This window comes from Silene latifolia, chromosome X (assembly GCF_048544455.1).
Source record: "Silene latifolia isolate original U9 population chromosome X, ASM4854445v1, whole genome shotgun sequence".
Lineage (NCBI taxonomy): Eukaryota > Viridiplantae > Streptophyta > Magnoliopsida > Caryophyllales > Caryophyllaceae > Silene > Silene latifolia.
This window is the reverse complement of record NC_133537.1, coordinates 327,592,218-327,619,632: the sequence shown is the minus strand read 5'-3', so window position 1 is coordinate 327,619,632 and position 27,415 is coordinate 327,592,218. Positions and strand designations below refer to the sequence as shown.

The 27,415-nt window shown below is 42.3% G+C and overlaps 2 protein-coding genes across 2 annotated transcripts; both read left to right on the top strand.

Annotated features, from left to right (window-relative positions):
* The first annotated feature begins 1,681 nt into the window (after positions 1 to 1,681).
* Positions 1,682 to 5,219, top strand: LOC141618379 (receptor-like protein EIX1). The gene has a single exon (XM_074435480.1). The coding sequence runs from the start codon at positions 1,795 to 1,797 to the stop codon at positions 4,984 to 4,986; it is 3,192 nt and encodes a 1,063-aa protein (XP_074291581.1). The 5' UTR covers positions 1,682 to 1,794; the 3' UTR covers positions 4,987 to 5,219.
* A 15,009-nt stretch (positions 5,220 to 20,228) lies between these two features.
* On the top strand, positions 20,229 to 26,582 carry LOC141620788 (receptor-like protein EIX2). Its single transcript, XM_074437567.1, has 5 exons — positions 20,229 to 21,090; positions 24,323 to 24,419; positions 24,703 to 24,797; positions 24,964 to 25,229; positions 25,700 to 26,582. The coding sequence occupies exons 1-5, from the start codon at positions 20,269 to 20,271 to the stop codon at positions 26,580 to 26,582; spliced, it is 2,163 nt and encodes a 720-aa protein (XP_074293668.1). The 5' UTR covers positions 20,229 to 20,268.
* The last annotated feature ends 833 nt before the right edge of the window (positions 26,583 to 27,415 follow it).

Below are 27,415 nucleotides of genomic sequence, written 5' to 3'. Positions count from 1 at the left end.
CATTTACAGCATAGAAATTGAAAATTGTCGGATGAAATTAATTGAATGAAGTGATGCTATGACATATGAGATCATTATGTAAATATTTACCTGATTATGGAAATCCGGACCATCGGGCGGCAAATCCGACCTGAGTCCAGCTGGTCCTCCCAGACCATCGGGCGGCAAATATGAGATCAGTCTGTTGGGATCCATTCTTCCATCCTCTGTTCCATTCAGTTGAAATTTCTATAATTTGCCAAAAAATGAGATAGCTAGCCATTTCTCCTGCACTCTTTTTTTTAGTAAAGGTTCAGCCTATCGAGCAATATTTGATAATTTTGATTGCAAGTTTTATATGCTAATGCTATCACGAAATATTCGATTAGTTTTCTTTAATAGGTTTACGCGAAGAAGGGGTATGGTCTAAGTTAAATGGTGTCGGATAGTTCCCTTTATCATACTGCCTATTTTAATCCTCATATTGAAGAGAAAGAGACCTTGTGAAATTAAATATTAGTTTCAATCATCAGCATACATTCAGTTATTTCCTCATTTCTTCAGCATACATTCAGTTATTTCTTGGATTGGTGTTGGTTGCTTCACTGCAATATGCCAGTAACTTAAAAGAACAATTTACATGTACGACTTACTTTTCCGAGTCGTTGAAAGAACAACTTCCTGGATCGTCTATATCCACTGAAATAGCTCCCTCTCATAAAGCATCCATTGACCTGGAATGTTACAAGATCATAGACTTGTTAGTCGAAATTTGGGGGTAGCAACGTTTACTCGTCCCCATCAAGTGGTGCAGTTGATTTGGGGCCCCTAAATCCCCATTGCTATACTAAAGAGGCAAACAAAAGATCTAAGTCGATTTTTCTGTTCACGGCATAGCTATCACCCGTACATAATAATGTCTTTACCTGTTCCTTTGTGAACTCCATCGTGCAATATATAAATTCTATTAACCCAAAAATCCTAGGACTATTTGTTTTTAATATTAAACTTCAACATCATCTCAATCATATTTACAAAACAAAATTTGGTTTACAGAAATGACCATTATTAGCATAAATTATATTTATAATTATTTCGTATTTTTTAAAGGGCCAAATTTTAAATTTTTGTACAGACCCCCAGAATTTCCCAACGGCCCTGGCTGCCATAATCATAGAAGCAAGGACCATTGATCGGCACTTGGTAAGATGATGTTATATAAATCAGACAACATGAACAACAACATTACCCCATATTTCAAGGGCTCCGCAAATTGCGGGGTGGGAGTGGGGTGGGGATTTGATGTTACATTATTAATCATAATTCATACAGTATGTAACACAATTTAATCGTCAGTCATCAGACTCATCACCCTAATATCACAAATTTTTGTTTCAGACGGACACTTTTGGTCTTATTTGTCAGACGGATAAAATGTTGCTATTTTTTAAGAAAATGTAACCAATTAATTCCAAAATGTTATATGACTAGAGGTGTCATTTTTTACCCTGAAAATAATGTGAACAATAATGGTAACATGTTATAAAAAAATAACAACATTTTATTGTAAAATGATGACATGTTACCCGTCTTATTTCAAACCAAAAGCAACGGTCTTAAGAAAAACGGACCGCCCTAATATACTAGCAGTCAATAAATATGATTATACTCGGCATGAAACAACTTGCTTTGACAGACGTCAACTTGTAGGTTCTCCAATCCCCCAACAGACTAAGCATTAGTGATTTATCATCCACCCCATAATCAACAGACTAAGCATTAGTGATTTAACATGATGTTTACCTGTGAATTTTAATGCGCACAAGACTGGGCGGGCCTCCATCTTACAACGCGTTTAAAAGTCTAGTCTTTAACAAATTATGGAATTCAGATTCAACATTTTTACATGAATACTTCTATCACTTTAAACCACTAAAAATGACTCAATATTTTCAAATGAATACCTGGTATCAGTTGATCGCCACTGTCCTACCATGGCTTATACTGTCTGGCCACTTATGCCACCCTGCCCTCGGGAATAAGGAAATCAGTAGCGTCAAGTGCTTTGAGGTAGAGAGGAAAGCCCTGCTCCAGTTCAAAGATGGCATCACACTAGATCAAGGTGGGCTGCTCGATTCTTGGAGGGTCGACAGCGATTGTTGTCAATGGTATGGGGTCCATTGCAGTAACTATACAGGTCATGTTACTATGCTCCGCCTTCAAGTTTCTGGATTTAGTAATCGTTATATAGAAGGTAAAGTGAGTCCCTCCCTTTGCGAGTTAAAGCATTTGAGACATTTGGACCTAGGCTTCAATATTTTTACTCCACCTATTCCTAGTTTCCTAGGTTCACTCACAAACCTAGAGTATCTTAATTTAACACATGCCTTTGAATTTGATATGAATATTTCTTCTGGAAATGATTCGTACTCTTCTCATAGGCAAAATTTGAACTGGCTTTTGCATCTACGCTTGTTGAGGTACCTTGACTTGAGTGGTAATAGTCTCAGTGATACCAAAAACTGGATTCAAATTATCAGCAAACTACCTTTCTTAGGTGTTCTTCGTATGGATGGGTGTCAACTTTCTGTAAACATTCCATCATCATTTGCACACACAAACACCTCATCAAACCTTCGTGTTGTTAGCCTTTCTGGAAACGAATTATTTAACAGTTCAATATTTCAGTGGTTGTTCAACTTGCCAGGAATTACTACTCAGCTTGTATATCTTGATCTTTCATGGAACGAGCTCAAAGGTCCCATTCCAAATTATTTGGGGAACCTACGTCATCTATCACATCTTGACCTCTCTAATAATCAACTAGAAGGTCCCGTTCCAAACGATTTCTCGAAACTACACCACCTTTCATATCTTGACCTTTCTTATAATCAACTAAAAGGTTCCGTTCCAAATGAATTCGGGAACCTACACCATCTTTCACATCTCGACCTCTCTAATAATAATCTAGAAGGCCACATACCAATTGAGTTCCAACATATGGACTCCCTTTCATACCTTTCTCTTTCCAACAATAATCTTCAAGGGAGCTTTAAAATCTTTAGTAGGTTATGCAACTTCCAACAACTCGACTTCAGTGCTAATAACTTTACCGATGAGATAACAAACGTCATCCAAGCTTTATCTAGCTGTGAAAACGTGACTCTTTTGAAACTAGATTTGAGTCGCAATCATTTCTGGGGTGCCATTCCTGACAGTATCAGCTCATTGACTATGCTAACGGAACTATACCTTAGCGGTAACCAGCTAATCGGCAAGATTAGTAAAGATATAAGACAACTTACTATGCTCGAGAAATTGGATATTTCTTCCAACTCTTTGGAAGATACTCTTACTCATGCTCACTTTTTAAACCTTTCAAGATTGCGCGAGTTGTATTTATCAGATAACCCAAGATTGGTGATAGACATTGATGCGAGTTGGGTTCTTCCGTTTCAGCTAGATATTATCAGTTTGAGATTCTGCAAGTTAGGCCTTTCTTTTCCAAAATGGCTTTATATGCAGACCAATTTCTCATACCTTGATGTATCCAACGCTGAAATTTCAGGCACCATTCATGTTTCTTTTTGGAAATCATTGTCGTTCAAACTGCAGTACTTGAACATGTCTTATAACCAGTTTTCTGGGTTGATCCCTTTTTTGCCAAATTTGGATTACTCGCCTGACGTAGTAGACTTGAGTTCAAATCTTTTTGAGGGTGCTATACCATCAGGGTTCACAAGAGCTTCAACATTATACCTCAACGGCAACAGGTTCTCTGACTCCTCTTATATCCTTTGTCCCAAAACCATAACCTCGTTATCAGAGGTTGACCTGTCAAACAACTTATTGTCTGGAAAGCTTCCAGATTGTTGGATGAACTTGGAGTCTTTAAGTAGTCTACACCTGGAAAACAACAGATTTTATGGAAGTATACCAAAATCCATTGGTACCTTGAACTACCTTCAATACTTACACCTACATAACAATAGCTTTTCAGGACCGATTCCGGCTTCATTGGAGAATTGTGCATCCCTTGCTATTCTGAATCTAGGGTACAATTCATTTACTGGAAACATACCTCCGTGGATAGGTAATGTTCAAAGGCTAGGTGCTGTTATCCTCCGGAAAAACAATTTCATTGGAGAGATACCAGCAAGCTTGTGCCAACTCTCAAATCTCCAAATATTAGACGTCGCTATGAATCACATCTCAGGAGTGATTCCAAGATGCATAAGTAATGTGACGGCAATGACGACAAATACAAGTTACGGGCTATTTTTTGCTCAAGCTTCAAATAATCTTGGTCGTGTTGACATTACTAATGGATATGAAACTGCAATTGTTACATGGAAAAGGGAAGAGCAGAATTTTAAATATTCATTGAGATATGTTAAATCCATTGATTTTTCCTTTAATGAGTTGAGTGGAGAAATCCCAGATGGAATTTATAATCTCACAGGACTGGTATCCCTAGACTTGTCAAACAACAATATGAGTGGAAGCATATCGGCAGAAATCGGTCAGCTGACAGCTTTAGAGCTTCTCGATTTATCAGGGAACCATCTATCAGGAACAATTCCTGATAGTCTTGCTCAACTAAGCTCTCTAGCAATCTTGGGTTTATCAAACAACAATCTCTCCGGAAAAATCCCAATTGGCACTCAGTTGCAGAGCTTTGATGCTAACTCATATACCGGAAACCCTGGACTTTGTGGTGCTCCGCTTCTGAAGTGTCCTGGAGATCAAGCAGAACTCAATGCACCAAACGGAAATAACAGTTCTACTGTCCAAGAAAAACACGAGGACTATGACTTGTTCCTCCTGGGGTTGTACATAAGTGTGGTGCTTGGATTTATCATAGGATTTTGGGGAGTTTGTGGAACTTTGGTCATCAAAAGATCTTGGAGACATGCTTGGTTCCAGCTCATTCAAGACGCTCATGATAGGTTTTATGAGATCGCTCTAGGTATCATACCCCAGGCGTGGAAGAAACCTCGACGCTGACAGGTATTTTGCCATTATCGGTAGAGGGTTTTGTCATTATTATATACTCGTAAGGATAATTAAAATAACTCTGTATCTTGATACCCAATTACTTGTAAGTAACTTTTATTTATTTGTCCAAATTTGATCATTAATTATAACCAAAATTGACAAAGGTGAGAGCCGGAGTCTGGAATAAGTGAGCATCATTGATCAGAATGTTACCTGGTGGTCTCTAGTAGTCTGCACAACGCTAAAACCTATGTTGCTCGGATCCTTCTGTTTTACTCCATATCCAATACCTATGTCACACACTAAACACTGAGATACTGCATAAAAACTTGACAAACATCCATGAGAAGCAAAATTCAATCCTTCTAGGTAGAGCTACAGATTAAGCAGAGAATGAAACTTTCAGCAACAAAACATTATTCTCTTCAAGATGAGTTCTCGTCTTCTCTAAAAGGTAATCTAGTCTACCGTATCACCATGTCAATCCTAAAATGATTAGCCCCCACCGATATGCGTGGTGCCTTGGGTTGTTGGGTATGGGGTCAAAATCAAATAACTACACTTATTAGGATTGAAGTATTAAACATTTGATCCTTTAAGAGTGCTCCAAGAAAGATTAACTTATGGGCGAATACAAATTCGCGTTTAAGACGGGCATGTTCGTCTTAAACTTAAAGACGGATCAAATTTGATACAAAAGACAGAAGTAGAATGTCTAGGTAAATATCAAACTATTTGTCTTGTCTTTGCACATGGGATACTATTTAACTCGTTTTAATCTTTAAGAGAGCACAAATTCTTGTTTCAGACGAACACTTTTGGTCTTATTTGTCAGACGGATAAAATGTTGTCATTTTTTAAGAAAATGTAACCATTTAATTCACAAAATGTTATCAGTAGAGGTGTCATTTTTTACCCTGAAAATGATTGTGAAAAATAATGGTAACATGTTATCAGAAAATAACAACATTTTATTATAAAATGACAACATGTTGCCCGTCTTATTTCAGACGAGAAACAGCCGTTTGAAACAAGACGCGCTGGAGAGAGAGACCTATTCGATGTGCCAATGCCCAATAATTAACAGATATGCATCCATTGACTTTTCTAGTCGTTTGAGTGATCAGCCTCATAATGGATCCATTGACTATTGACTTGCAAAGTTAGAAGACCAAGACTTTAATTAGCTCCCATAATCACAGACCCAGATTTTCCGGCATAGAGGCCATGACCATTGATCGGCACTTCGTAAGATATTGTTATATAAATCATACATCATCACTCCCGTATCTCAAGGGCTCACCTAAAATTTGCGGTGTTGGTGGGGTGGAGGTTTGGAGCTGTGGAAAATGATCATTTTGACATTATTTACTCGTCGATCATCACCCCAATAAACTAGCAGATGATAAATACGATTATATGAACCAGCTCGCTTTAACATACCACATGCGTCAACTCATAGGTATTACCTCATAATCAAGACTTACTATAATTTAATATGTAACATTATTTACTCGTCGGCCCATCTTACAACACGTTTAACAATTTGTCAATCAACAGTCCTTACTGTAAGACAAGAGACAGTAGGTGAATGTATAAATGAAAGTTGTATTGAGAATGTGCAAATGGTACAGTTTATATAGTAGTCCTAGGTTAGCTATTTGAGGCAAATAATAGGAGCCTCTTCATATTAGAATATTACACTATACAATCATTCTATATTTACTAAGATTGTGCATCCTTGATTGATTTTCTTGATGTTCCGGGTGTAATTCCAGAGCAAGTATAGTTACCACCCGTGGCTTGTTGAATGATGTCTTGAGTTAGATTCTCCTTTGGTCTTAATCGTTCCTCTCGGCCTCTCCTGCAACAATGAACGAACTGAGGGCATGGCTTTGTGCCAAGCGTACTCACTCCGACGCTCAAGTCAGTAAACTTAAGGGATAAGTTGTTATTTGACTGAATGTATATTGTAGAGAGATAAAGAAGATAATACCAGATGAATAGTGTATTTAGGTTTAGTTGTGGATTAGTTGGATCCCTTCCTCAATGAAGGTTGAGGAGTATTTATAGGCTTTCACCTTTTGTCACGTAGTGGCCAAGTGGCCAAGTGGCTAGCGGTGGAAAGACGATCTACCCCTCGGCCGAGGGACCTATGACATGTGACAAAGGGCCTGTTGACTCACCGCTAGGGTGGGCACCGGTCCCAAAACCGGACTGACCGGACCGGAACCGTTTGGACCGGAACCGATCGACAAATTTCATGGACCGGACCGGACCGGATTACAAAATTCGGACCGGACCGACCGAAAAATCCGGTCCAAGATCGGACCAACCGTTGGACCGGAATTACCCACTTTTCCAAATTCCGGTTCAAAAATTCCGGTCCATTGGACCGGATCGGACCGGTTGGACCGGTTTAGACCGGAATAAAAATACAATTTTAAGAAAAAAGGCAAATAACAATAATTCCGACATTCCGGTCCAAACCGTCCGATCGGAAAATACGGTCCGGACGGACCGACCGAAAACCGGAAACTTGGAAAATGGTGGACCGGAGACCGGACCGGAATTTTTAATTCCGGTTCCGGTCCACTAGATTCCGGTCCGGACCGGTCCATTTTTCCGGTCCGGACCGGATTATGCCCACCCCTACTCACCGCCGAGGGGTCTTGGATGTGAGTACGCGGGTATGTGTCCCGGCTGGCAGGTTGCCATGCCGAGACCCAGGCTGACAGGCCGATGGGCTGCATCGGCTAGGTTGTCCAAGTCGTTGACTCGCTGTGGATGTCTTTGACCTTGCTCAATACGTTGACTTGGTCAGCGGTGCAGAATATGCCCCATCAATTTGCCCCCAGCGTAGTTTATGCCGTGGTATGGGCTCCGATGTACGTTTGAGCGTATATTCTGCGCAAGTAATTTGCGGAAAATTTTCTGCATCGGCTTCTTCTGCGGCGGCTTCTTTTACCTCGGCCTGGTCTTTCTTAGGCCGTACCATATCCCCCCTCCACATGGATGTGTAAAGGACATCCGATGTGGAAAAGAAAGTGACGCCGCCGAGACCGGGATTGAGTGTGCTTAGGTTGTTTTTGATTGCCCCCCGGCGCTTCTTAGCTTGGTTGATTATGTGGCGGCGGAGAGCGGATGCTTGGGAATTTGTTGAGGAAGGTGAATAGGCAAGGAGATATGAATAGGCGTGTTGAAGACGCTTGGTCACTGTTGCATTGATTGACGTCTAATCGTTGCAACGATTGACATCCCGTGGTTGCATGCCCGACACGTGTGTCTCAGTACGCCGATTGGTTGACGCTTCATGGGTCATTTCGCGATTGGTCCTTCTTTATGGGCTTTTCCCTATAAATAGGCGGTTTATCCCGTGAAATTGGCCACCAATTTCATTCTCCAAAATTTTCCTCTAAACTTTCAAGGGTTTCATTGTCTTCTAATTTTCGAGTTGTTACTCCGTGAGTGTTTTTCTTCAAGGTAAACAGACAAATTTCTTCACTTTCTATTTTGTTAAATAATTATTGCTATTATGTCTTCTCACGACGCCGGACTAGCACTTCGTGCCGGAGGGTTCCCCGTCGCGTCTTGATGTGCTGGGGCCCTAGGTCTCCTTCTCCTGAAGTCGATCCTCGGATTTTGGAGGAATGGGAGGATGATTCTGATGTCGATGATGACGCAGACGATTTTGGTGATGATGCTGAAGAGGCCCGTCCCAAAGAGGTGAGGCGGTACGTTATGGATCACGGTGACGTCTGCAAGGCACGCGTTGACCGAGCTTGGACACATAAGTTTGCCGCTTGTTCGGTGAGAAATTTTTCGAGGGTCACTTCTTCTTTGGCCGGGGATACAAGATTGTTATCCCTGAGGAGGGCCAGGCCGTCTGTTGCCCTCCGCCGGGCCATACCGGCGTATACATGCGACATTTGGAGTACGGGCTCCGGTTTCCGCTGAATGAGTACGTCATGGCCATCATTAAGGCTATGAACGTCGCTGTGGCCCAACTGCATCCGTTGGCCATGAGGACGATAGTCGGCTTTGTGTGGCTTTGTCTCTTCTTGGGGAGGCCCCGACGGTAAATTTATTCCGCCGGCTTCATTATCTCCGGTAGTCAATCTCGGCCGCGTCGGTTGGTACAGTGTGCACACGGAGAAAGGTTATGTCTCTGTTGACAAACTTACTTCTTGCAAAGACCGGAGAGATCGGTGGGTGTATGTTAAGGTGCTTGGATGACTATCCGCTGCCCTCTCCTTTCAAAGACCAAGTGAATTTGCGGTGTGAGACTAAGGCGGAGCATGACGGATGGGTCACCGGAAGAAGCTTAAAATGGATGCCGAAGGTCCTTCTTAAGGAGGACGAGAAGGCAGCGATGAGGCTTTTTGAGGTGGACAAGAGTGGGCTGCCGAAAAGATGGATCCCCCCGACGCAGATCATTCTTCGGGATGAGCCGCTTTGCCATGTCGGCCTCATACCTACCCTAGCGCGGGTGAGTGGGGTCGGTGTGAGGCCCATCACCGTTCTCATTGTGTCTCGAACTTTGATTTATTTCTTCTACTTAACTCTTGCTTTGTCTTTTTCGCAGCCACTTTGGACCGGGACTGTCGAGGATATCCTCCGGAGAATGGGGCTGCACAAAGATAAAACCGTTGCTAACTTGCATCCCAAGGCCCTAGCCCATGACCGCAGGGACGTCGCCGAATGATCTTATGGATCAGCAGCTGAAAAGCTTGAATGTGGTGGAGGCCCAGGCGAGGGTTGTAAGTAACATGCCGCGCCGCACGCGAAAAACAAAGCCTTCGGCGGTGATGGCGTCGACATCGGCTCCGCCTTCCATCCCCCCTGTTCAGAAGGAGACGGTGGAGATCGTTTATATCTCCAATGGGGATGACTCCGATGAAGAGGAGGGATCGCCCCTTGTCCGTAAAAGAAAGCAGACCTTTACCGCCGCCGTTGCTTCCTGCCACGACGAGGAAATGCGCCCTTCGGCCAAGAAGGCCAAGCACGGTATTGATCTATCATGTGGCTCGGACTTAGCTTCCTTAGGCGCCGCTGCCGTGATGAGCTCTCCGGCATGTCTGTGTATGTTGATACGATGCTTACTTTAAATTTTGTAGATCGGCCGATCGTCCGCCGCTCTTGTTGGGCGGAGGGGGAGGATTGCATGCGGCCGGTGATCAAGACGTCACCGTGAACTCTTCGTCCCGGAAGGCTTCCTCTCCCAACAAGCAGTAGGTGATCAAAACGTCACCATTGTCTCTTCATCCCGGAAGGTTTCCTCTCCCCGCCTACAGTGGTGATCAAAATGTCACCACTGTTTCCTCATCCCGAAGGCTTCCGTCTCCCGGCTTATAGAGGAAGGCACGGAGGCCGATCAAGGAGTCGGCGAGGTGGAACGATCTCACCGGTGCTCGTATCATAGAGCAGGAGAAAGCCGTGGCTCAATCCGCTTTTGAGCTTAATGCCACTAAGAAGGTGGCCGCGAAGGCGAAGCCGGGATCTTCTCAATGAGCGGGCTTAGGGGAGATGCTTTGAGAAGGCGCTCTTGGTCGAAAGAAAACTCGGCCCGGACGCCGAAAGGAGGTCCTTCTTTGAGAGAGCCAAGGCCGAGGCTCGGGCACCGAAGGCTGCGAAGGCTGGCGGAGAAGTGTAAACTTGTTCGGAGGCACGCCGACCTCTACCTCCGGCGAGAGGAACGAATCCAGGGACCTATTTAAGGCCCAGGCAGAGGTGATTCGGAGCAAAGAGGCCGTCATCAGGCAAAAGGAGAAGGACATTGAGATGCTCCAAACCGTCATGCTCCCTAACATGTGTGCTGAATTTCGAGATTTGGCCGAAGGAGCTGCTAGGGAAGTGATTGGGGAGCTCTTCCCTCTTGATGGTTCCTTTCCCTGGGGCAGATATGACAAGCTGCTTGATGACAAGCTTGAAGCCAAGGAGAAAGCCGCGGCGGAGAAGGCCAAGGAGGCGGTGAGGGCGAAGATAGAGAAGGAGGTGGCTGCAGAGAAGGCAGCTCTTGCTGAGAAGGCTAAAGCGGCCAAGGAGGAAGCCGAGCGGGCAAGGGCAGCCGAGCCTGCCGAGGCTAAGGCTGAGGCTGCTAAGGGAACTGCTGGGCTACCCATCGAAGAAGGTGCCGCTGCCGCTTCTGATGGCGAGCAACAACGGACATAGGGAGATGATATCTGTAGCCTTTTGTCTTTTGACTTATCCTTGTAATTTCTTGTAATTCGTTGAACATTTTTAATAAGAGTTCGTTTCTTCTGCCTCCGGCCTGGCCGAGGTTTTTACCTCACTTCTTTTTCTTGCGCTAGTATTTGAGCGTCTCAATTGTACTTTAGCGTCTATGTCTTCGTCTGGGTTGTCTCCTCACGTTATTAATTGAGTGTCTCTTTTGTTTCCGCCTTGGCTTGGCCGAGGCGGTCTAGAGTGCGTATCTCAATCGTGTTAACGCTTCTGAGGCATTTTGAACGCTTTGCGAGTATCACCTGCGCTGGTCGTTACCATCGAGGTGTCTGCTTCTTGGTGGTGGTTGCCGCTCTTGTCGGTGTGTGACAGTGTGAGCCAGCATCTGCTTCTTGTTATTGGCTGCCGTGGCGTCTACCACTTGGAGTGACTGCGACGGCGTCAAACCTCTTGGGGTGACTGCCGTGGCGTCTACTACTTGGGGTGACTGCGACGGCGCCTATTTCTTCATGGAGATCTAGCCGTGGCGTCTACCACTTGGAGTGACTGCGACGGCGTCAAACCTCTTGGGGTGACCGTCGTGGCGTCTACTACTGGGGTGACTGCGACGCGCCTATTTCTTCATGGAGATCTAGCTGTGGCGTCTACCACTTAGAGTGACTGCGACGGCGTCAAACCTCTTGGGGTGATCGCTAGTGGCGTCTACTACTTGGGGTGATGCGACGGCGCCTATTTCTTCATGGAGATCGCTAGCAGTGGCGTCTACAACTTGGAGTGACTGCGACGGCGTCAAACCTCTTGGGGTGATCGCTGTGGCGTCTACTACTGGGGTGATCGACGGCGCTATTTCTTCATGGAGATCGCACGCGTCTACCACTTGGAGTGATCTGCGACGGCGTCAAACCTCTTGGGGTGATCGCCGTGGCGTCTACTACTGGGGTGACGATGGCGCCTATTTCTTCATGGAGATCGCTGTGTGCGTCTACCACTGGAGTGACTGCGACGGCGTCAAACCTCTTGGGGTGATCGCTAGTGGCGTCTACTACTTGGGGTGACTGCGACGGCGCTATTTCTTCATGGAGATCTGCCGTGGCGTCTACCACTGGAGTGACTGCGACGGCGTCAAACCTCTTGGGGTGATCGCCGTGGCGTCTACTACTTGGGGTGATCTGCGACGGCGCCTATTTCTTCGTGGAGATCGCTCTTGTCGGTATGACAGTGTGAGCCGACATCAAGCTGCGATAAAGACTACCGCTCTTGTCGGTATGACAAGTGAGCCGTCTCTGCTTCCTAGTGACTAGGGGAAAATGAACATTTTGATGGAAGACTTGGACGATTTTTCATTAGGTAAAAACATGCGTCGGGGTGCCCACAGTTGTTTTGGACACCTCCGCCGCTACATAGAGTATTCCCGAGATTACCGGCGTCCTAATGGCCTATCAAAGGCACACCGTCCTAGTCGGCTAGTTACATCCATGAGGTCGCCCTCCGTTGTAAGGATAGGCTCTTCCCTTTTTCGACTTCTTTGCCACTTTGAGGGATTGCATGTTGCATCCTCCGGCGGCTATCCGGACGTTGACCACCTCATCATTCTCGTCTTTGGAGACGAGCTAATGCGCTTCCCCCTGTCCGAGACATACATCGGTGTTAGGGCCGGATGGACATCATCACTGCGTCGGCCTCACTCAGGGTGACTCGGCCTATGAGAACGTTGTAGGCGGACGAGCCGTCGATGACCACGAACTCGGCTAGGACATTTTTAGCCGCATTCTTTTAGCCGAACGTCACCGGAGTCCGATTGACCCCAGTGGTACCAGGCGGCCCCGCAGAAGTCGTATAGTGGGTGGGTGCAGGGGCTTAAGTCCTTGACCTTCAGGCCGAGACTGAGGAAGAACTCCCTGAACATGATGTTCGTGTATGCGCCTGTGTCAATCAGGCACCTCTTAACCAGGTGGTTGGATATGTCCAAATTGACTACAAGTGGGTCGCTGTGAGGAGCGATGATTCCTTCGTAGTCCTTCCTTCCAATAGTCATGTTTGGGATGTTGGAAGAGGGAACCGCTGAGTTGGGCACAAAGTTGATGGCTTGATATAGCTCGTTCAGGTGTCGTTTGTGCCCATGAGCGGACCCTCCGTTTTCGTTGCCCCCGATGACAACATGGATCACTCATATCCGTTCGAAGACGGACTTCTTCTCTGAACTGCCGGCGTCAGTCTTTTGGCCTTTGACAACGTACTTGCCGAGGCTTCCCTTCCGGATCAGCTCTTCAATGGCATTCTTCAGATGCCGACAGTCGTTGGTTAAATGGCCGGTGTGGCCGTGGTACTCACAGTACTGGCTCGTGTCACCGTCACTTTTTGGCTTGGGGGGTCTCTCCCACTTCTGGCCCTCATTTTTGCTCAGGGCGAAAACCTCGGCGGCTGATACGACGAGAGGGGTTTTATCGTTATACCGCCTCTGTTGGTACGTTCCCGAACTCCACTCGGCGCCCGCCGAGTCCTGTTTCCTGGCAGATTTGTCAGGCCGTGACCTATTATTGTCACGGCGTCTTTCATCGGACCGTGACCCGTTGTTGTCACGGCGTCTTTCATCCGGGTTGTCCTCCCGGCGGCTCTTCTTTTCTGAGTGCTCGGCCTCGCTGGGGCCTACCCAAGTCTTGTGATAGTCTTCTACCTTGATGGCCTGGTCGGCCATCTTTCTAGCGGCGTCCAAGTTCAGTCATCCGCACTTGATGAGCTCATTTTTTAAGTCTCCCCTTGGGAGGCCCTTCATCAGCGCGAAGGCCGCCAATTCGGGATTAATTTCTCGAATCTGCTGGACCTTTCCGTCGAACCTCTTCACATAGCTTCGTAGAGACTCGCCCCCCTCCTGTTTGATAGTTAGGAGGTCCGATGTCTCCACGGCCCTTCTCTTGTTGCAAGAGTACTGGGCTAGAAAGGCGTCTCTTAGGTCGGCGTAATAGTATACCGAGCCGTCGGGAAGCCCCTTATACCAACTTTGAGCCATCCCATGCAAAGTTGTTGGGAAGACTCGGCACCAGACCTCATCGGGTTGCTCCCATACCGACATGTAAGACTCAAAAGCCTCGGCGTGGTCGGCTGGATCACTATCTCCTTTGTACGATAGGGGTGGCAACTTGAGCTTAGTTGGCACCTGGACTTCTAGGACGTAGGCGTTGAGGGGCTGTCTGACCATGTGTCGAACGACACGCGGCGATCGGCTCCTCGCATTCCTAATCCGGCTCCTCTCCTCGTAGCGGGGAGGACTCCTTCTTCGACTCGGACTTCTTCTCCAACTCTGCTGAGTCGGACTCCTCTGGTTCCTTTGGGGTAAGCCTCGTTCGTGTTGCGGGGACGCTGTCCTCCCATGAGTGCGGGAAGGACTTAGGTCTACCACGCCCACTTTGGGCTCCCCCGGCGACTTGGTTGGGTCAGCTTCTCCTAGCGCTCCGTTCAAATTTCTCGGAGTCACATTTTGGGCCCTGGTCTCCTGGACGGTTTCCGCCGCTCTTGTCGGCGTGACAGTGTGAGCGGGCGTATTACTAATTAAGTCCAGGACCATTTTCGGTTTTGCTATGTCAACCACATGTCCCATGATGGTGACCTGGTTGGTTTGGCGGCGTGTCCGGCATTATTGGCATCCCGAACTCCGGTTGGATTACTCCCGCCGGTGGAGGGCCGCACGACTCCTCGAGAATTGTTGAAGGTATCATCCTGGTGGAATGGGGTTTCGTCGGTCACGACTGCGTCTTGTTGTTTCGACATCTTCTTAGCTTTTTGGGTGGGTTTTTGTTGTTTTTTTTTTTTTTGTTTGGGAATGAATGTGACTAGCTTCTAGTAGCGATTCCCCACAGACGGCGCCAATTGTTCCGGGTGTAATTCCAGAGCAAGTATAGTTACCACCCGTGGCTTGTTGAATGATGTCTTGAGTTAGATTCTCCTTTGGTCTTAATCGTTCCTCTCGGCCTCTCCTGCAACAATGAACGAACTGAGGGCTTGGCTTTGTGCCAAGCGTACTCACTCCGACGCTCAAGTCAGTAAACTTAAGGGATAAGTTGTTATTTGACTGAATGTATATTGTAGAGAGATAAGGAAGATAATACCAGATGAATAGTGTATTTAGGTTTAGTTGTGGATTAGTTGGATCCCTTCCTCAATGAAGGTTGAGGAGTATTTATAGGCTTTCACCTTTTGTCACGTAGTGGCCAAGTGGCCAAGTGGCTAGCAGGTGGAAAGACTGATCTACCCCTCGGCCGAGGGACCTATGACAGGCCGGCGGGCCCTGTTGACTCACCGCCGAGGGGTCTTGGATGTGAGTACGCGGGTATGTGTCCCGGCTGGCAGGTTGCCATGCCGAGACCCAGGCTGACAGGCCGATGGGCTGCATCGGCTAGGTTGTCCAAGTCGTTGACTCGCTGTGGATGTCTTTGACCTTGCTCAATACGTTGACTTGGTCAGCGGTGCAGAATATGCCCCATCACTTGATATGGAAGATATATGGTTAATACGCCCCCGCAAGATGGACGTTGAGGGAAGAAGTCCAATCTTGTCTCGTAGATCATGAAATCGATGCTTGAGTAGAGGTTTGGTGAGGGCATCCGCCAATTGATCTTTGCTAGCAACATGCTGAATGCGGATGTGGCCAAGTTGAAGCTGCTCGCGAACAAAGTGAAAGGAAAGTGCCATGTGCTTCATTCTTGAGTGAAAGACTGGATTTTTAGCATATAGAGTAGCCGACATGTTGTCACAGTAGATAGCTGGTGGCTTGGTAATGGTGATATGTAGCTCAGTGAGAAGATTCCGAAGCCAGAGTGTTTCAGTGGTAACTGATGCAACTGCACGAAATTCGGCCTCCGTTGTAGATAGGGCAAGACCACGTTGTTTTTTGGAGGACCAGGATATTGGGTTTCGACCAAGGTAGAGAATATACCCAGTAGTCGAGATGTAGTTGTCTTTGTCTCCTGCGAAGTCGGCGTCACAGAATGCGTGGAGACATAATGGATTGTTAGAATAGAGTTGAATGCCGTGATGTTGAGTTCCTTGAAGGTAGCGAAGTAGACGTTTGAGTGCCGACCAGTGTGTAATGGTGGGGTGATGTAGAAATTGCGCTAGTCGGTTGATTGTAAAGGCAATATCAGGTCGAGTTAGGGACAGGTATTGTAGGCTGCCTACAATGGCGCGATAGTCCGAGTGATTATGAATAGATTTGTTGTCTTCTCGGACAAGATGTATGTCAGGTGTTATCGGAGTGCTAATTGGTTTTGCATTAGACATGTTGTATTTGGTGAGCAAATCATGTATGTATTTGGATTGGTTTAAATGAAGGCCAAGTTTATTTGGTGTGACTTCAATTCCGAGAAAATAAGATAACGGTCCTAGGTCTTTTAAAGAGAATCGATTAGATAAATTGTCTATGAAGCTTTGCAAATGGGTTTGATTTGGACCGGTAATAATAATATCGTCAACGTAAATTAGCATGAAGATACGAGTGGTTTTGGTGTTGTAAATAAAGAGTGAAGAGTCCGAGATTGATTGCTTAAAACCGTATTGAGTAAGATATGTTTTTAGTTCCGTATACCAGGCGCGTGGAGCTTGTTTGAGGCCGTAAATAGCTTTGTTTAACTTACAAACATAATCAGATTTTGAGCTGTCCACAAAGCCTTGTGGTTGACTCATAAAGACATTGTCATTGAGTGTCCCTTGAAGGAAGGCATTGTTGACATCAAGTTGTCGCAGATGCCATGAGTTGCTAACTGCTAACGATAAAATTAAACGAACAGTGGTTGGTTTGACAACCGGGCTAAAGGTTTCTGTATAATCGATTCCGGGTCTTTGGTGGAAGCCTTTTGCAACAAGGCGAGCCTTGTGTTGCTTGAGAGAGCCATCGGGATTGTATTTAATCCGATAGACCCACTTGCATCCAATAATATTTTGGGACGATTGTTTGGGAACTAGTGTCCACGTGAGGTTTCGTTCAAGGGCATCAAATTCATCTTGCATAGCGGTTCGCCATTGAGGAGAAATGAGAGCTTGTTTGACGGTGGTAGGGAGAGAGTGTGGTGAGGCGGAAGTGTGAGCAAGGTTTGCATATCTTGGATTGGGTTTTCTAATATTGTTAGCTAAGCGAGTTACTACTTTGTCAGGTAATGGGTTGGAGGGGTTTAAGTTAGTTGATGGTTGGGTAATAGGCGTGTTAGAGGTGGATTGTTCAGAGGTTTCCGTTGGTGTGGTTTCCGTTGGTGTGGTTTCAGGCTCGGGTGAGGGGTTCGAAGGGGTTGAGGCGGCAGTAGATGAACCGGGTGTGGAGGTAGGCTTGCGTCGTTGGTAGACTTGGGTGATTGGATTGCGGGATTGATGAGGAGGAGGGGGGTTCGAAGTGGTTGATGGTGGAGGAGTGGTAGTAGATGATAGTAAGGGAATGACGAGAGGGCACCAATCATTAGGATCGGTGCTTGAATTGGTAGGAGAGGCAGTTTCGAGAAGACGTGTGTAAGGAAAATCATCTTCGATAAATTTAACATGTCTCGAGGTGTATATGCGTTTCGTTTTTGGTTCAAGACAATGAAAGGCGCTTTGAGTTGATGAATATCCAACAAAAATGCAAGGTATGGAACGATAATCTAGTTTGTGTTTGGTATATGGTCGGAGCCATGGGTAGCATAGGCATCCAAAATTATGTAATTTTGTATAATTAGGCGGTCGATTGTGCATTTTGAAATACGGGGTTTGACCTTGTAATGTTTTCGTAGGTAAACGGTTAATGAGATATGTAGCGGTGCTAAAAGCGAAGGGCCAAAGAGTAGTTGGTAATTTGGCATGGGCTAGAAGTGTTAGGCCTGTTTCGACAATATGACGATGTCTCCGTTCGGCATATCCATTATGTTCTGGGGTATGCGGGGGAGACGTAAAATGACTAATGCCATTGTCAAGTAGGGTGTTAGTCAATTTTTGGAATTCTCCACCATTATCGGAAAAGAATTGTCTTATCGGTTTTTGAAAATATTTCTCGACAAGGGCTTTGAATCTAATAAAAACTTGTGTTGTGTCGGATTTTCGTTTAAGTGGAAATAGCCATATGTATTTACTGAAATGGTCAACAAATATAACATAATATTTGTAGTGGTCATGAGAGTAGACGGGACTAGTCCACAAATCCGAGTAAATTAGTTCGAGTGGTGCATTGGTTTGAAATGATGAGGTCGTAAACGGTAATTTTGTACTTTTGCTAATATTGCACGAATCACAAGATGAAAAATTGGAAATAACAAATGGTAAATTTTTATTCATTAGTCTCATTACATCAATGGTCGGGTGACCTAATTTATGGTGCAACGAGATAGGTGATGAGCCTTTCTTCATAACATATGCGGTTGGTTGCGACGGGCTCAATTCATAAATTCCATCCTTAGCTCGGCCCTGGAGTATCGTCGATCCCGTCAACATGTCCTTAATATAAAAAGAATTGGATGAGAAAACAACGTATGCATTATTGTCTCGACATAATTGCGAGATAGATAAAATATTACGCGAAATTTTCGGAACGTGTAACACATTATTTAATTGAAGAGAAGATAATTTAAATTTACCTATATTAGCGATGTCAAGGCCGGAACCATCGCCAATGATAAGGTCATCCTGACCGAAGTAGGGCGAGTGAAAGGCTAAGGTGTCTAGGTCATGAGTGACGTGGTTTGATGCCCCACTGTCAAGGAGGTAGTTAGGGTTTGGGTTGGGGTTGGTCACGGCAGAGGTGGCGGTATGAGCGTGGGGTTGTTGATGGTGGCGGGTGGGAGGTTCTGGAAAAACTATGTTAGGAAACAACTTCCTAAAGAGAGGGCAATCGGCTATGACGTGACCCACTTGACGGCACCACTGGCAGCGACCTTTGAAGGGCCGTGGGTTTGGGTTGGTGGTGTGTGCGGGTTGCTGTTGGGTGGCCGAATTGGTGTAGGGAGTGGTGGTGTTGGGTTGGTATCGTTGGTTTGAGGTGTGGTGGGTCGAATAGGTTTGTCTCTGGTTGCCATAGTAGCCACGATTTTGGCGATAGGCGGCATGGACAGAGGGGTTGAACATGTCAGTTTCAGGTTGTTGTTTGATCAATAATTCATGTTGAAGGAGTTTTTCGTGCAATGCTTCAAATGTTATCGGGTTATCACGGGCACGAACCGTGTCTATCACTGGTTTGAAGGTTTTGTAATCAAGACCTCGAAGGACTTTTGATATGACATCTTCGGGGTCGATAATTTTACCCATCAAGGCAAGTTGATCGACACATGCCTTGAAGGTGTTCATGTAATCGGCTATCGATTGATCGGAGGTTTTGACAATCGAATCAAGACGGTCTTTTAATTGCAAAATATGAGCACGAGAAGGGTTGGCGTAGGTGCGTGCAAGGATATCCCACGCTTCTTTTGAGGTTTTTGCGCGGATGATAAGGGCTTGGACGGTTGATGTAAGAGTGCCCATAAGAGCACCCAATATCAACCCGTCTTGTTTAAGCCATGTAAAGTACGAGGGGTTGGGTTTTTCGGTTTTGTCATCACCTACAATGGTTGGTGATGGTGCCGGATGAGATCCGTCAAGGAAACCAAGCAAACTAAAGCCAAAGAAAATGTTAGTTAATTGGAAATACCAGGACGTGTAGTTCGTCGGCGTGAGTTTTACGCAGTGATTCAAATTCAGGGAGGTAAGAGGTGTGGCTGTTTCGTGAGGGTTGGGTACGACGACAGTTTCTTGAGTGTTGGTCATGGTGGAGGCGGGTTTGGGTTGAGTGTAGGTGTGGCGTTTGAAGGTTGTTTTTCTGGGTTGAAGGAGGTGTTTTGTGGATCGTTTGGAGCTCTTTGATACCATGTAAGACAAGAGACAGTAGGTGAATGTATAAATGAAAGTTGTATTGAGAATGTGCAAATGGTACAGTTTATATAGTAGTCCTAGATTAGCTATTTGAGGCAAATAATATGAGCCTCTTCATATTAGAATATTACACTATACAATCATTCTATATTTACTAAGATTGTGCATCCTTGATTGATTTTCTTGATATGGAAGATATATGGTTAATACTTACTCCTTAACAAATTCAGTAGCAACTTATCTCGATATTTTCACATGAATATCTGCCATCACTTGATCACCGCTGTCCTACCATGGCTAATACTGACTTGCCACTTATGCCACTCCGGCCTCAGTAATAGCGAAACCAGTAGTGTTAGGTGCTTTGACAGAGAGAGGAATGCCCTGCTCCAGTTCAAAGATGGCATCACCCAAGATTATTGTGGGCTTCTCGCTTCTTGGAAGGATGATACTGATTGCTGTCAGTGGCATGGAGTCCGTTGCAGTAACTATACAGGTCATGTTACTATGCTCCGCCTTCAAGGTTCTGAAGTTAGTGCTTGTATAGAAGGTATATTGAGTCCTTTCCTTAGCGAGTTAGAGCATTTGAGACATTTGGACCTCAGCTTCAATTATTTTACTCCGCCTATTCCTAGTTTTCTAGGTTCACTTACAAACCTAGAGTATCTTAATTTAGGATATGCCTTTGAGACTACACAAATTAATATGAATATTTCTTCTGGAAATGATTCTTATTCTTATCATATGCAAAATTTGAAGTGGCTTTCGCATCTACACCCTCTATCTCATCTTGACCTCTCTTATAATCAACTAGAAGGTCCCGTTCCGAATCAACTAGAAGGTCCCGTTCCGAATGATTTATCGAACCTACACCATCTTTCTTATCTTGACCTTTCTTATAATCAACTAAAAGGTTCCGTTCCAAATGAATTCGGGAAACTACACCATCTTTCACATCTTGGCCTTTCTAGTAATCAACTAGAAGGTCCCGTTCCGAATGATTTCTCGAAACTACACCATCTTTCTTATCTTGACCTTTCTTATAATCAACTAAAGGGTTCCGTTCCATATGAACTAGTTTGAATGCCCGTGCGTTGCAACGGGATAATTAACTTATTTATAATGCAAAAAAAAACGTTATAAGCGTTTAATGTTTACATTATATGTCTAATGATTTGTTTACATATTATTAAAATATCTCTTTCAAAAAAAAAAAGATTAATATATACGTGGGTTAACTCTTATTTATAATTATATAATCACCCTACCTTATATTAATCTTTCGATGTGGGACAATTCTACTATTTATAAGTAATATATTCACAAAAATTGGATTTTTTTTCTGATGTGGGACAATTCTAATATTTATACGTAATATATATTTATCAAACCTGCATTATTTTTCAATGTGGGACAAATAACATACTCAGAATTACACCATCTTTTTTGCACTTAGTTCGACATCCAACCAGATCTCGAATACCGAATACAGACAATTGCTACTCATTATATTTAATAGTTATATTTAAATTTAATAATATGATCAAGTACTCTCCATTAATATTTGTACGTTGTTTTCTTCTAAAAAAAAATTAAAATAATTGAGATACGGAAATTTCCCGTAGTACCCCTTAGTTTTGTTAGATTTTCCATGTTACCCCTTCTTTTAAAAATCTGCCCATGGTACCCTTGAGGTTCCATTTTTTTGCCCATGGTACCCTCTAATGTAAAGGCTGTTAAATGGACGTTAAGTTTGATGGCGTGACAATAAAATAACAATTAAAAAATAATACCCCCTTTATTGTTTTATTGGTACGGATATCTCTCTTTTAAATGCAAATTTAATTAACTATATCATTATAATATTGGAAATTTCTCATGGTAACCTTGAACTTTGATAGATTACACATGCTACCATTGACGTTTGTTTTCTATTTTTTTTATCATAATTAAAATATGTGCAAATGATAAGAACCTATACTCTAATGATAGAATATTTTTTTAACACAATTCTAATCATATTATTTAAACATTGTATATTTACGGATTTACCACACCTACATTATTTTTCAATATGGGACATATAAATTCTATAGGTAGAAAATATAATGATATAAACTTTTAAGGGCTCTCGAAGACAATACTTAAGCGACTCAAAAGATTTTGGGTTGATGCCTAAGTTACAAGGATGCTCATAGAATCACCCACCTTATGCTATATTTTGATGTGGGAAAATTCTATTTTTTATATGTAGTATATTTATCACACCTATATTATTTTTCAATGTGGGAGATATAACATACTATGAAATACACCATCTTTAATATGTGCAAATTATATGAAATCTATATATACTCTAATGATAGCATTTCTTACCATGAATCTAATAATATTATTTTCATAATTTTTTTACCGACATTATTTTGTCAAATGAAATTTAAAAGTTTTTATATGAAAATTAGAAACATCACTTGAATATAAAATAAGAAAATAACTAAAAGATATTTCAAACATTAACTTAGTTTAGAAATCATTATTGTAGAAACAGTAATATAAACTCTTTTAAGAGTTATCTCTGACAATACTTAAGGGAATCAAAAGATTTTGGGTTATGACTTCTATTTATAATCATAAGATCACCATGCCTTATGGTAATCTTCCGATGTGGGACAATTTTAATATTTATACATAGTATATTCACCACACTTACGTTACTTTTCAATGTAGGACAAATAACATACTAACTACTAAGTACACCATTTTTTTTTGTACCTACTTTGAGATCAACCCGATTTAATAATGAGAAAATACAATACAATACAATATACACTCTAATGATAGCATTTTTTTGTCACAATCTAATTATATAATTTTCATACGATATTTTTTTTCAAATGAAATATAAACTTTTTATAACAAATAATAAACATCACTTTAATATATATAGAAAATGTATATATATGGGACATTTCTATTATTTATACATAATATATTCACCACACCTACATTATTTTTCAATGTGAGACATATAACATACTAAAAAGTCTATATCTTTTATATCAAAAAATTTTTGGATTAATACCTAAGTTTAAAGGATGCCTCCTTTTTATATTTATAGAATCACCCTACCGTATACTATTATTTCAATGTGAGATACATAATTTAATTATTTAGACGTAGTATGTTCATAATGCCTACATTATTTTTCAATGTGAAAGATATAACATACCAAGAAATACATGTCTCTTCTTAAAAAACCACTATTGTAAACATATTATTTTTCTTTGAAGGTAAAAACCACTTAGTCTCGATCATTAGATATGGATCTCTACATCGTACATATAACAACTCATTAAAGCTCTATTACTGCATTAAGAAGACAACCATTAGTAAAATCTTTAGTTTTGTATTGTGTCAGGAGACTACCATTAGTTAAACCTTTTATTTTTTGATTTTCTTGTTCAACCTTTAGTTATTTTTTGATTTTCTTGTTCATATTCTTAACTCTTTCCCGAGTAATTCCCAACGATTTCCACTTTATTTTTATATCATATCGTAGATAACGATAGAAAATCTTAAGAGCTCTTTAAAACAATATTTATGAGACTCAACAAATTTTGGTGGATACATAAGTTCCAAATATGCATCCTATTTATAATCATAGGATCACATCACCTTATACTAATCTTTCGATGTGGGACAATTCTACTATTTATATGTAGTATATTCACCACACCTACTTATTTTCCAATGTGGGACAAAACATACTAATAATTATACAATTTTACGTATTAAGAAGTACACCATCTTTAACATGTGCAAATAATATGAAATTTATACTCTAATGATAGCATTTTTTAACACAAAGCTAATTATATTATTTTCATAATTTTTTTAACGATATTTTTTTGCCAAATGAAATGTAAAAGTTTGATATAAAAATTGGAAATATCACTTGAATATAATTTAGGAAATATACATATTATAATAATTAAAAGATTTTCCACTTTATTATTTACATCAAAAATTATACTTTCCTAAATTGATTTTTGATGATGTGGACGCTCTCAGATCGCTCGAAAAAACTCTCTTTTATATATATATATAGATTCGGGAACCTACATCATCTTTCACATCTTGACCTTTCTAACAATAATCTAGAAGGCACATACCGATTGAGTTTGGAAGTATGGACTCCCTTTCATACCTTTCTCTTTCCAATAATAACTTCACCGATGAGATAACAAATGCCATTCGAGCTTTATCTAGCTGTGAATACTCAACACTTTTGACACTAGATTTGAGTCAGAATCACTTCTATGGTACCATTCCTGACAATATCAGCTCATTGACGATGCTGAGGGAACTATACCTTGGCGGTAACCAGATCAGCAAGATTAGTAAAGGTATAGGACAACTTACTATGCTAGAGAGAGAAATTGGACATTTCTTCCAACTCTTTGGAAGATACTCTTATTCATACTCACTTTTTAAACCTTTCAAAATTGCGCGAATTGTATTTATCGAATAACCCAAGATTGGTGATAGACATTGATGCGAGCTGGATTCCTCCATTTCAGCTAGATGCCATCAATTTGAGATCCTGCAAGTTAGGCCCTTCTTTTCCGAATTGGCTTTCTATGCAAAGCAATTTAGCATGCCTTGATGTATCCAATGCTGAAATGTCAGGCATCATTCATGTTTCTTTCTGGAACTCATTGCCATTCAAACTGAATTACTTGAATATGTCTCATAACCAGTTTTCTGGGTTGATTCCGCCTTTGGCAAATAAAAATTACTCTTGGCCGACAGTAGACTTGAGTTCAAATTTATTTGAGGGTGCTATACCGTCGTGGTTCACAAGAGCTTCTCGCATTATACCTTAATGACAACAGGTTCTCTCGACTCCTCCTATTTCTTTTGTCCTAAAACCCCAAGTATTTTATCGAGGTTGACTTGTCGAACAACTTCTTGTCTGGAAAGCTTCCAGATTGTTGGATGAAATTTGTTGCTTTAAGCAGTCTACACCTGGAAAACAACAGATTTTATGGAAGTATACCGAAATCCATTGGTACCTTGAAGAACCTTCAGTACTTACACCTACATAATAATAGCTTTTCTGGACCGATCCCGGCTTCACTGGAGAATTGCACATCCCTTGCTATGTTTGGGAACCTTGAATTGGAATTGAATTCCGGAATTGAGATATTTCAAATGTTTGGGAACGCCTAGAATTTGGAATTGGAATTGACTCTATTCCTTATCAATTCCAAGCTAGTTAAAATTTGAGGTTCTCAAATGTCTACCATATGGTAGTCATTTCAATTCCATCCCTTCTTACGTTTTATTTTGTGATGAAAATTTCATCAAAATATTTTTATTTATGATATTTTTTCCGATCGCAAATATTTTTCGAGACAATATTTAATTTTTTCAAATATAAAACATGCAACGACCTCGAGCCATATCCGTCTCGCCCAAGTTTAATTCCAATTCCAATTCCAATTCTATGGGTTTCCCAAACGCAATTTTGGAATTGGAATTGGAATTGAATTCAAACATTTGAATTTCTACAATTGAAATCATGAAAACGAAATCAATTCCGTGTTTCCAAACGCTACCTTACTGGAAACGTACCACAGTGGATAGGCAATGTTCAATTTCTAGGTGTTCTCATCCTACGAAGAAACAATTTTCTTGGGGAGATACCTGCAAGCTTGTGCCAACTCTCAAATCTTCAAATATTAGACTTTGCTAAGAATCACATCTTAGGAGTGATTCCAAAATGTATAAGTAATATAACGGCAAATACAAGTACAGGGCTATATTTTGCTCAAGGTTCTACTCTTTTTAAGGGTGAGGGTTTAATTGAAGAAGGTGAAACTGCAATTGTTACATGGAAAGGGGAAGAACAGAAGTTTAAAGATTCATTGGGCTTTGTAGATTCATTGAGCTATGTTAAATCAATAGATTTTTCTTTTAATGAGTTGAGTGGAGAAATCCCAGATGGAATTTTTAATCTCACAGGACTGGTATCCCTAGACTTGTCAAATAACAATATGAGTGGAAGTGTCTCATCAGAAATTGGTCAGCTGACAAATTTAGAGCTTCTTGATTTATCAGGGAACCATCTAACAGGAACAATTCCTGACAGTCTCGCCAAACTAAGCTCTCTAGCAATCTTGGATTTATCGAACAACAATCTCTCGGGAAAAATCCCAATTGGCACTCAGTTGCAGAGCTTCGATGCTTCATCATATACGAGAAACCCTGGACTCTGTGGCGCCCCACTTCTAAAGTGTCCTAGAGATCAAGCAGAACTCAATGCACCTATCGGAAATAACAGTTCTAGTGTCCAAGAAAAGCATGAGAACTATGACTTGTTCCTGGGGTTGTACATAAGTGTAGTGCTTGGCTTTATCATAGGATTTTGGGGAGTTTGTGGGAGTTTGGTTATCAAAAGATCTTGGAGACATGCTTGGTTCCGGCTCATTCAAGACACTCATGATAGGTTTTATGAGACCTCTCTAGGTATCATACCCCAGGCTTGGAAGAAACCTCGACACTAATAGGTATTTTGCCAGCATCAGTAGAGGGTATTGTCATTATTATATACATGTGATGTGAGGTTAACCAAAATAATTATGTATGTTACCGCAAAAAAAATAAAAAAAATTGTATGTCGCTACCCAATTGCTTGTAGCTTCATTTCTGTGTCCAACTTTGAGCATTGACAATTACCAAAATGTGACTAAGGTGAGAGCATAGGTCTAGAAGAGGTGAGCATCTCAATAGCTCAAAAGAATCCTAGTCTCTCACCAATTGATTGCAGAGGTGGTTCATCATATTCTAGCTTTTGCTTCATTATCTCCGTCTCAATCTTATCTCGTCTGTTTGTACTTATACATATAGCTAATAGCTTAATCTGGATCCATGGCCGGAGATCACTCTACCACCTGTCTATAATTAACATATGTGCCTTGTTCTTTGGTCATTTCCCTCAAATTCAAAATAGTAATATTACTGCTCAATGGCTAGTTGGCTACCTGTTGCAAGGCCAGAATGTAACCTGGTGGATGCCAGAAGTCTCCACAACTAACACCTATGTTGCTCGGACCCTTTTGTTCTACTCTGTATTAATACCTACGTCTCACACTCAACACTCAGATAAACACTTGACAAACACCCATATCAAGCAACTTTCAATCTTGCTAGGTAGAGCTACAGTCAGCAGAGAAACTGTCAAATGACTTCAAGATGAGCTCTAGTTCTCGTCTTCTCTTAAACTAATCTTATTTTACCGTCTCACCATGTCAATCTAACATCATCAGCATTCAGCATACGATATGACAAACTATATGAGCCATATTGGTTGTCACTCACTGTGTGCCAATGTACTACG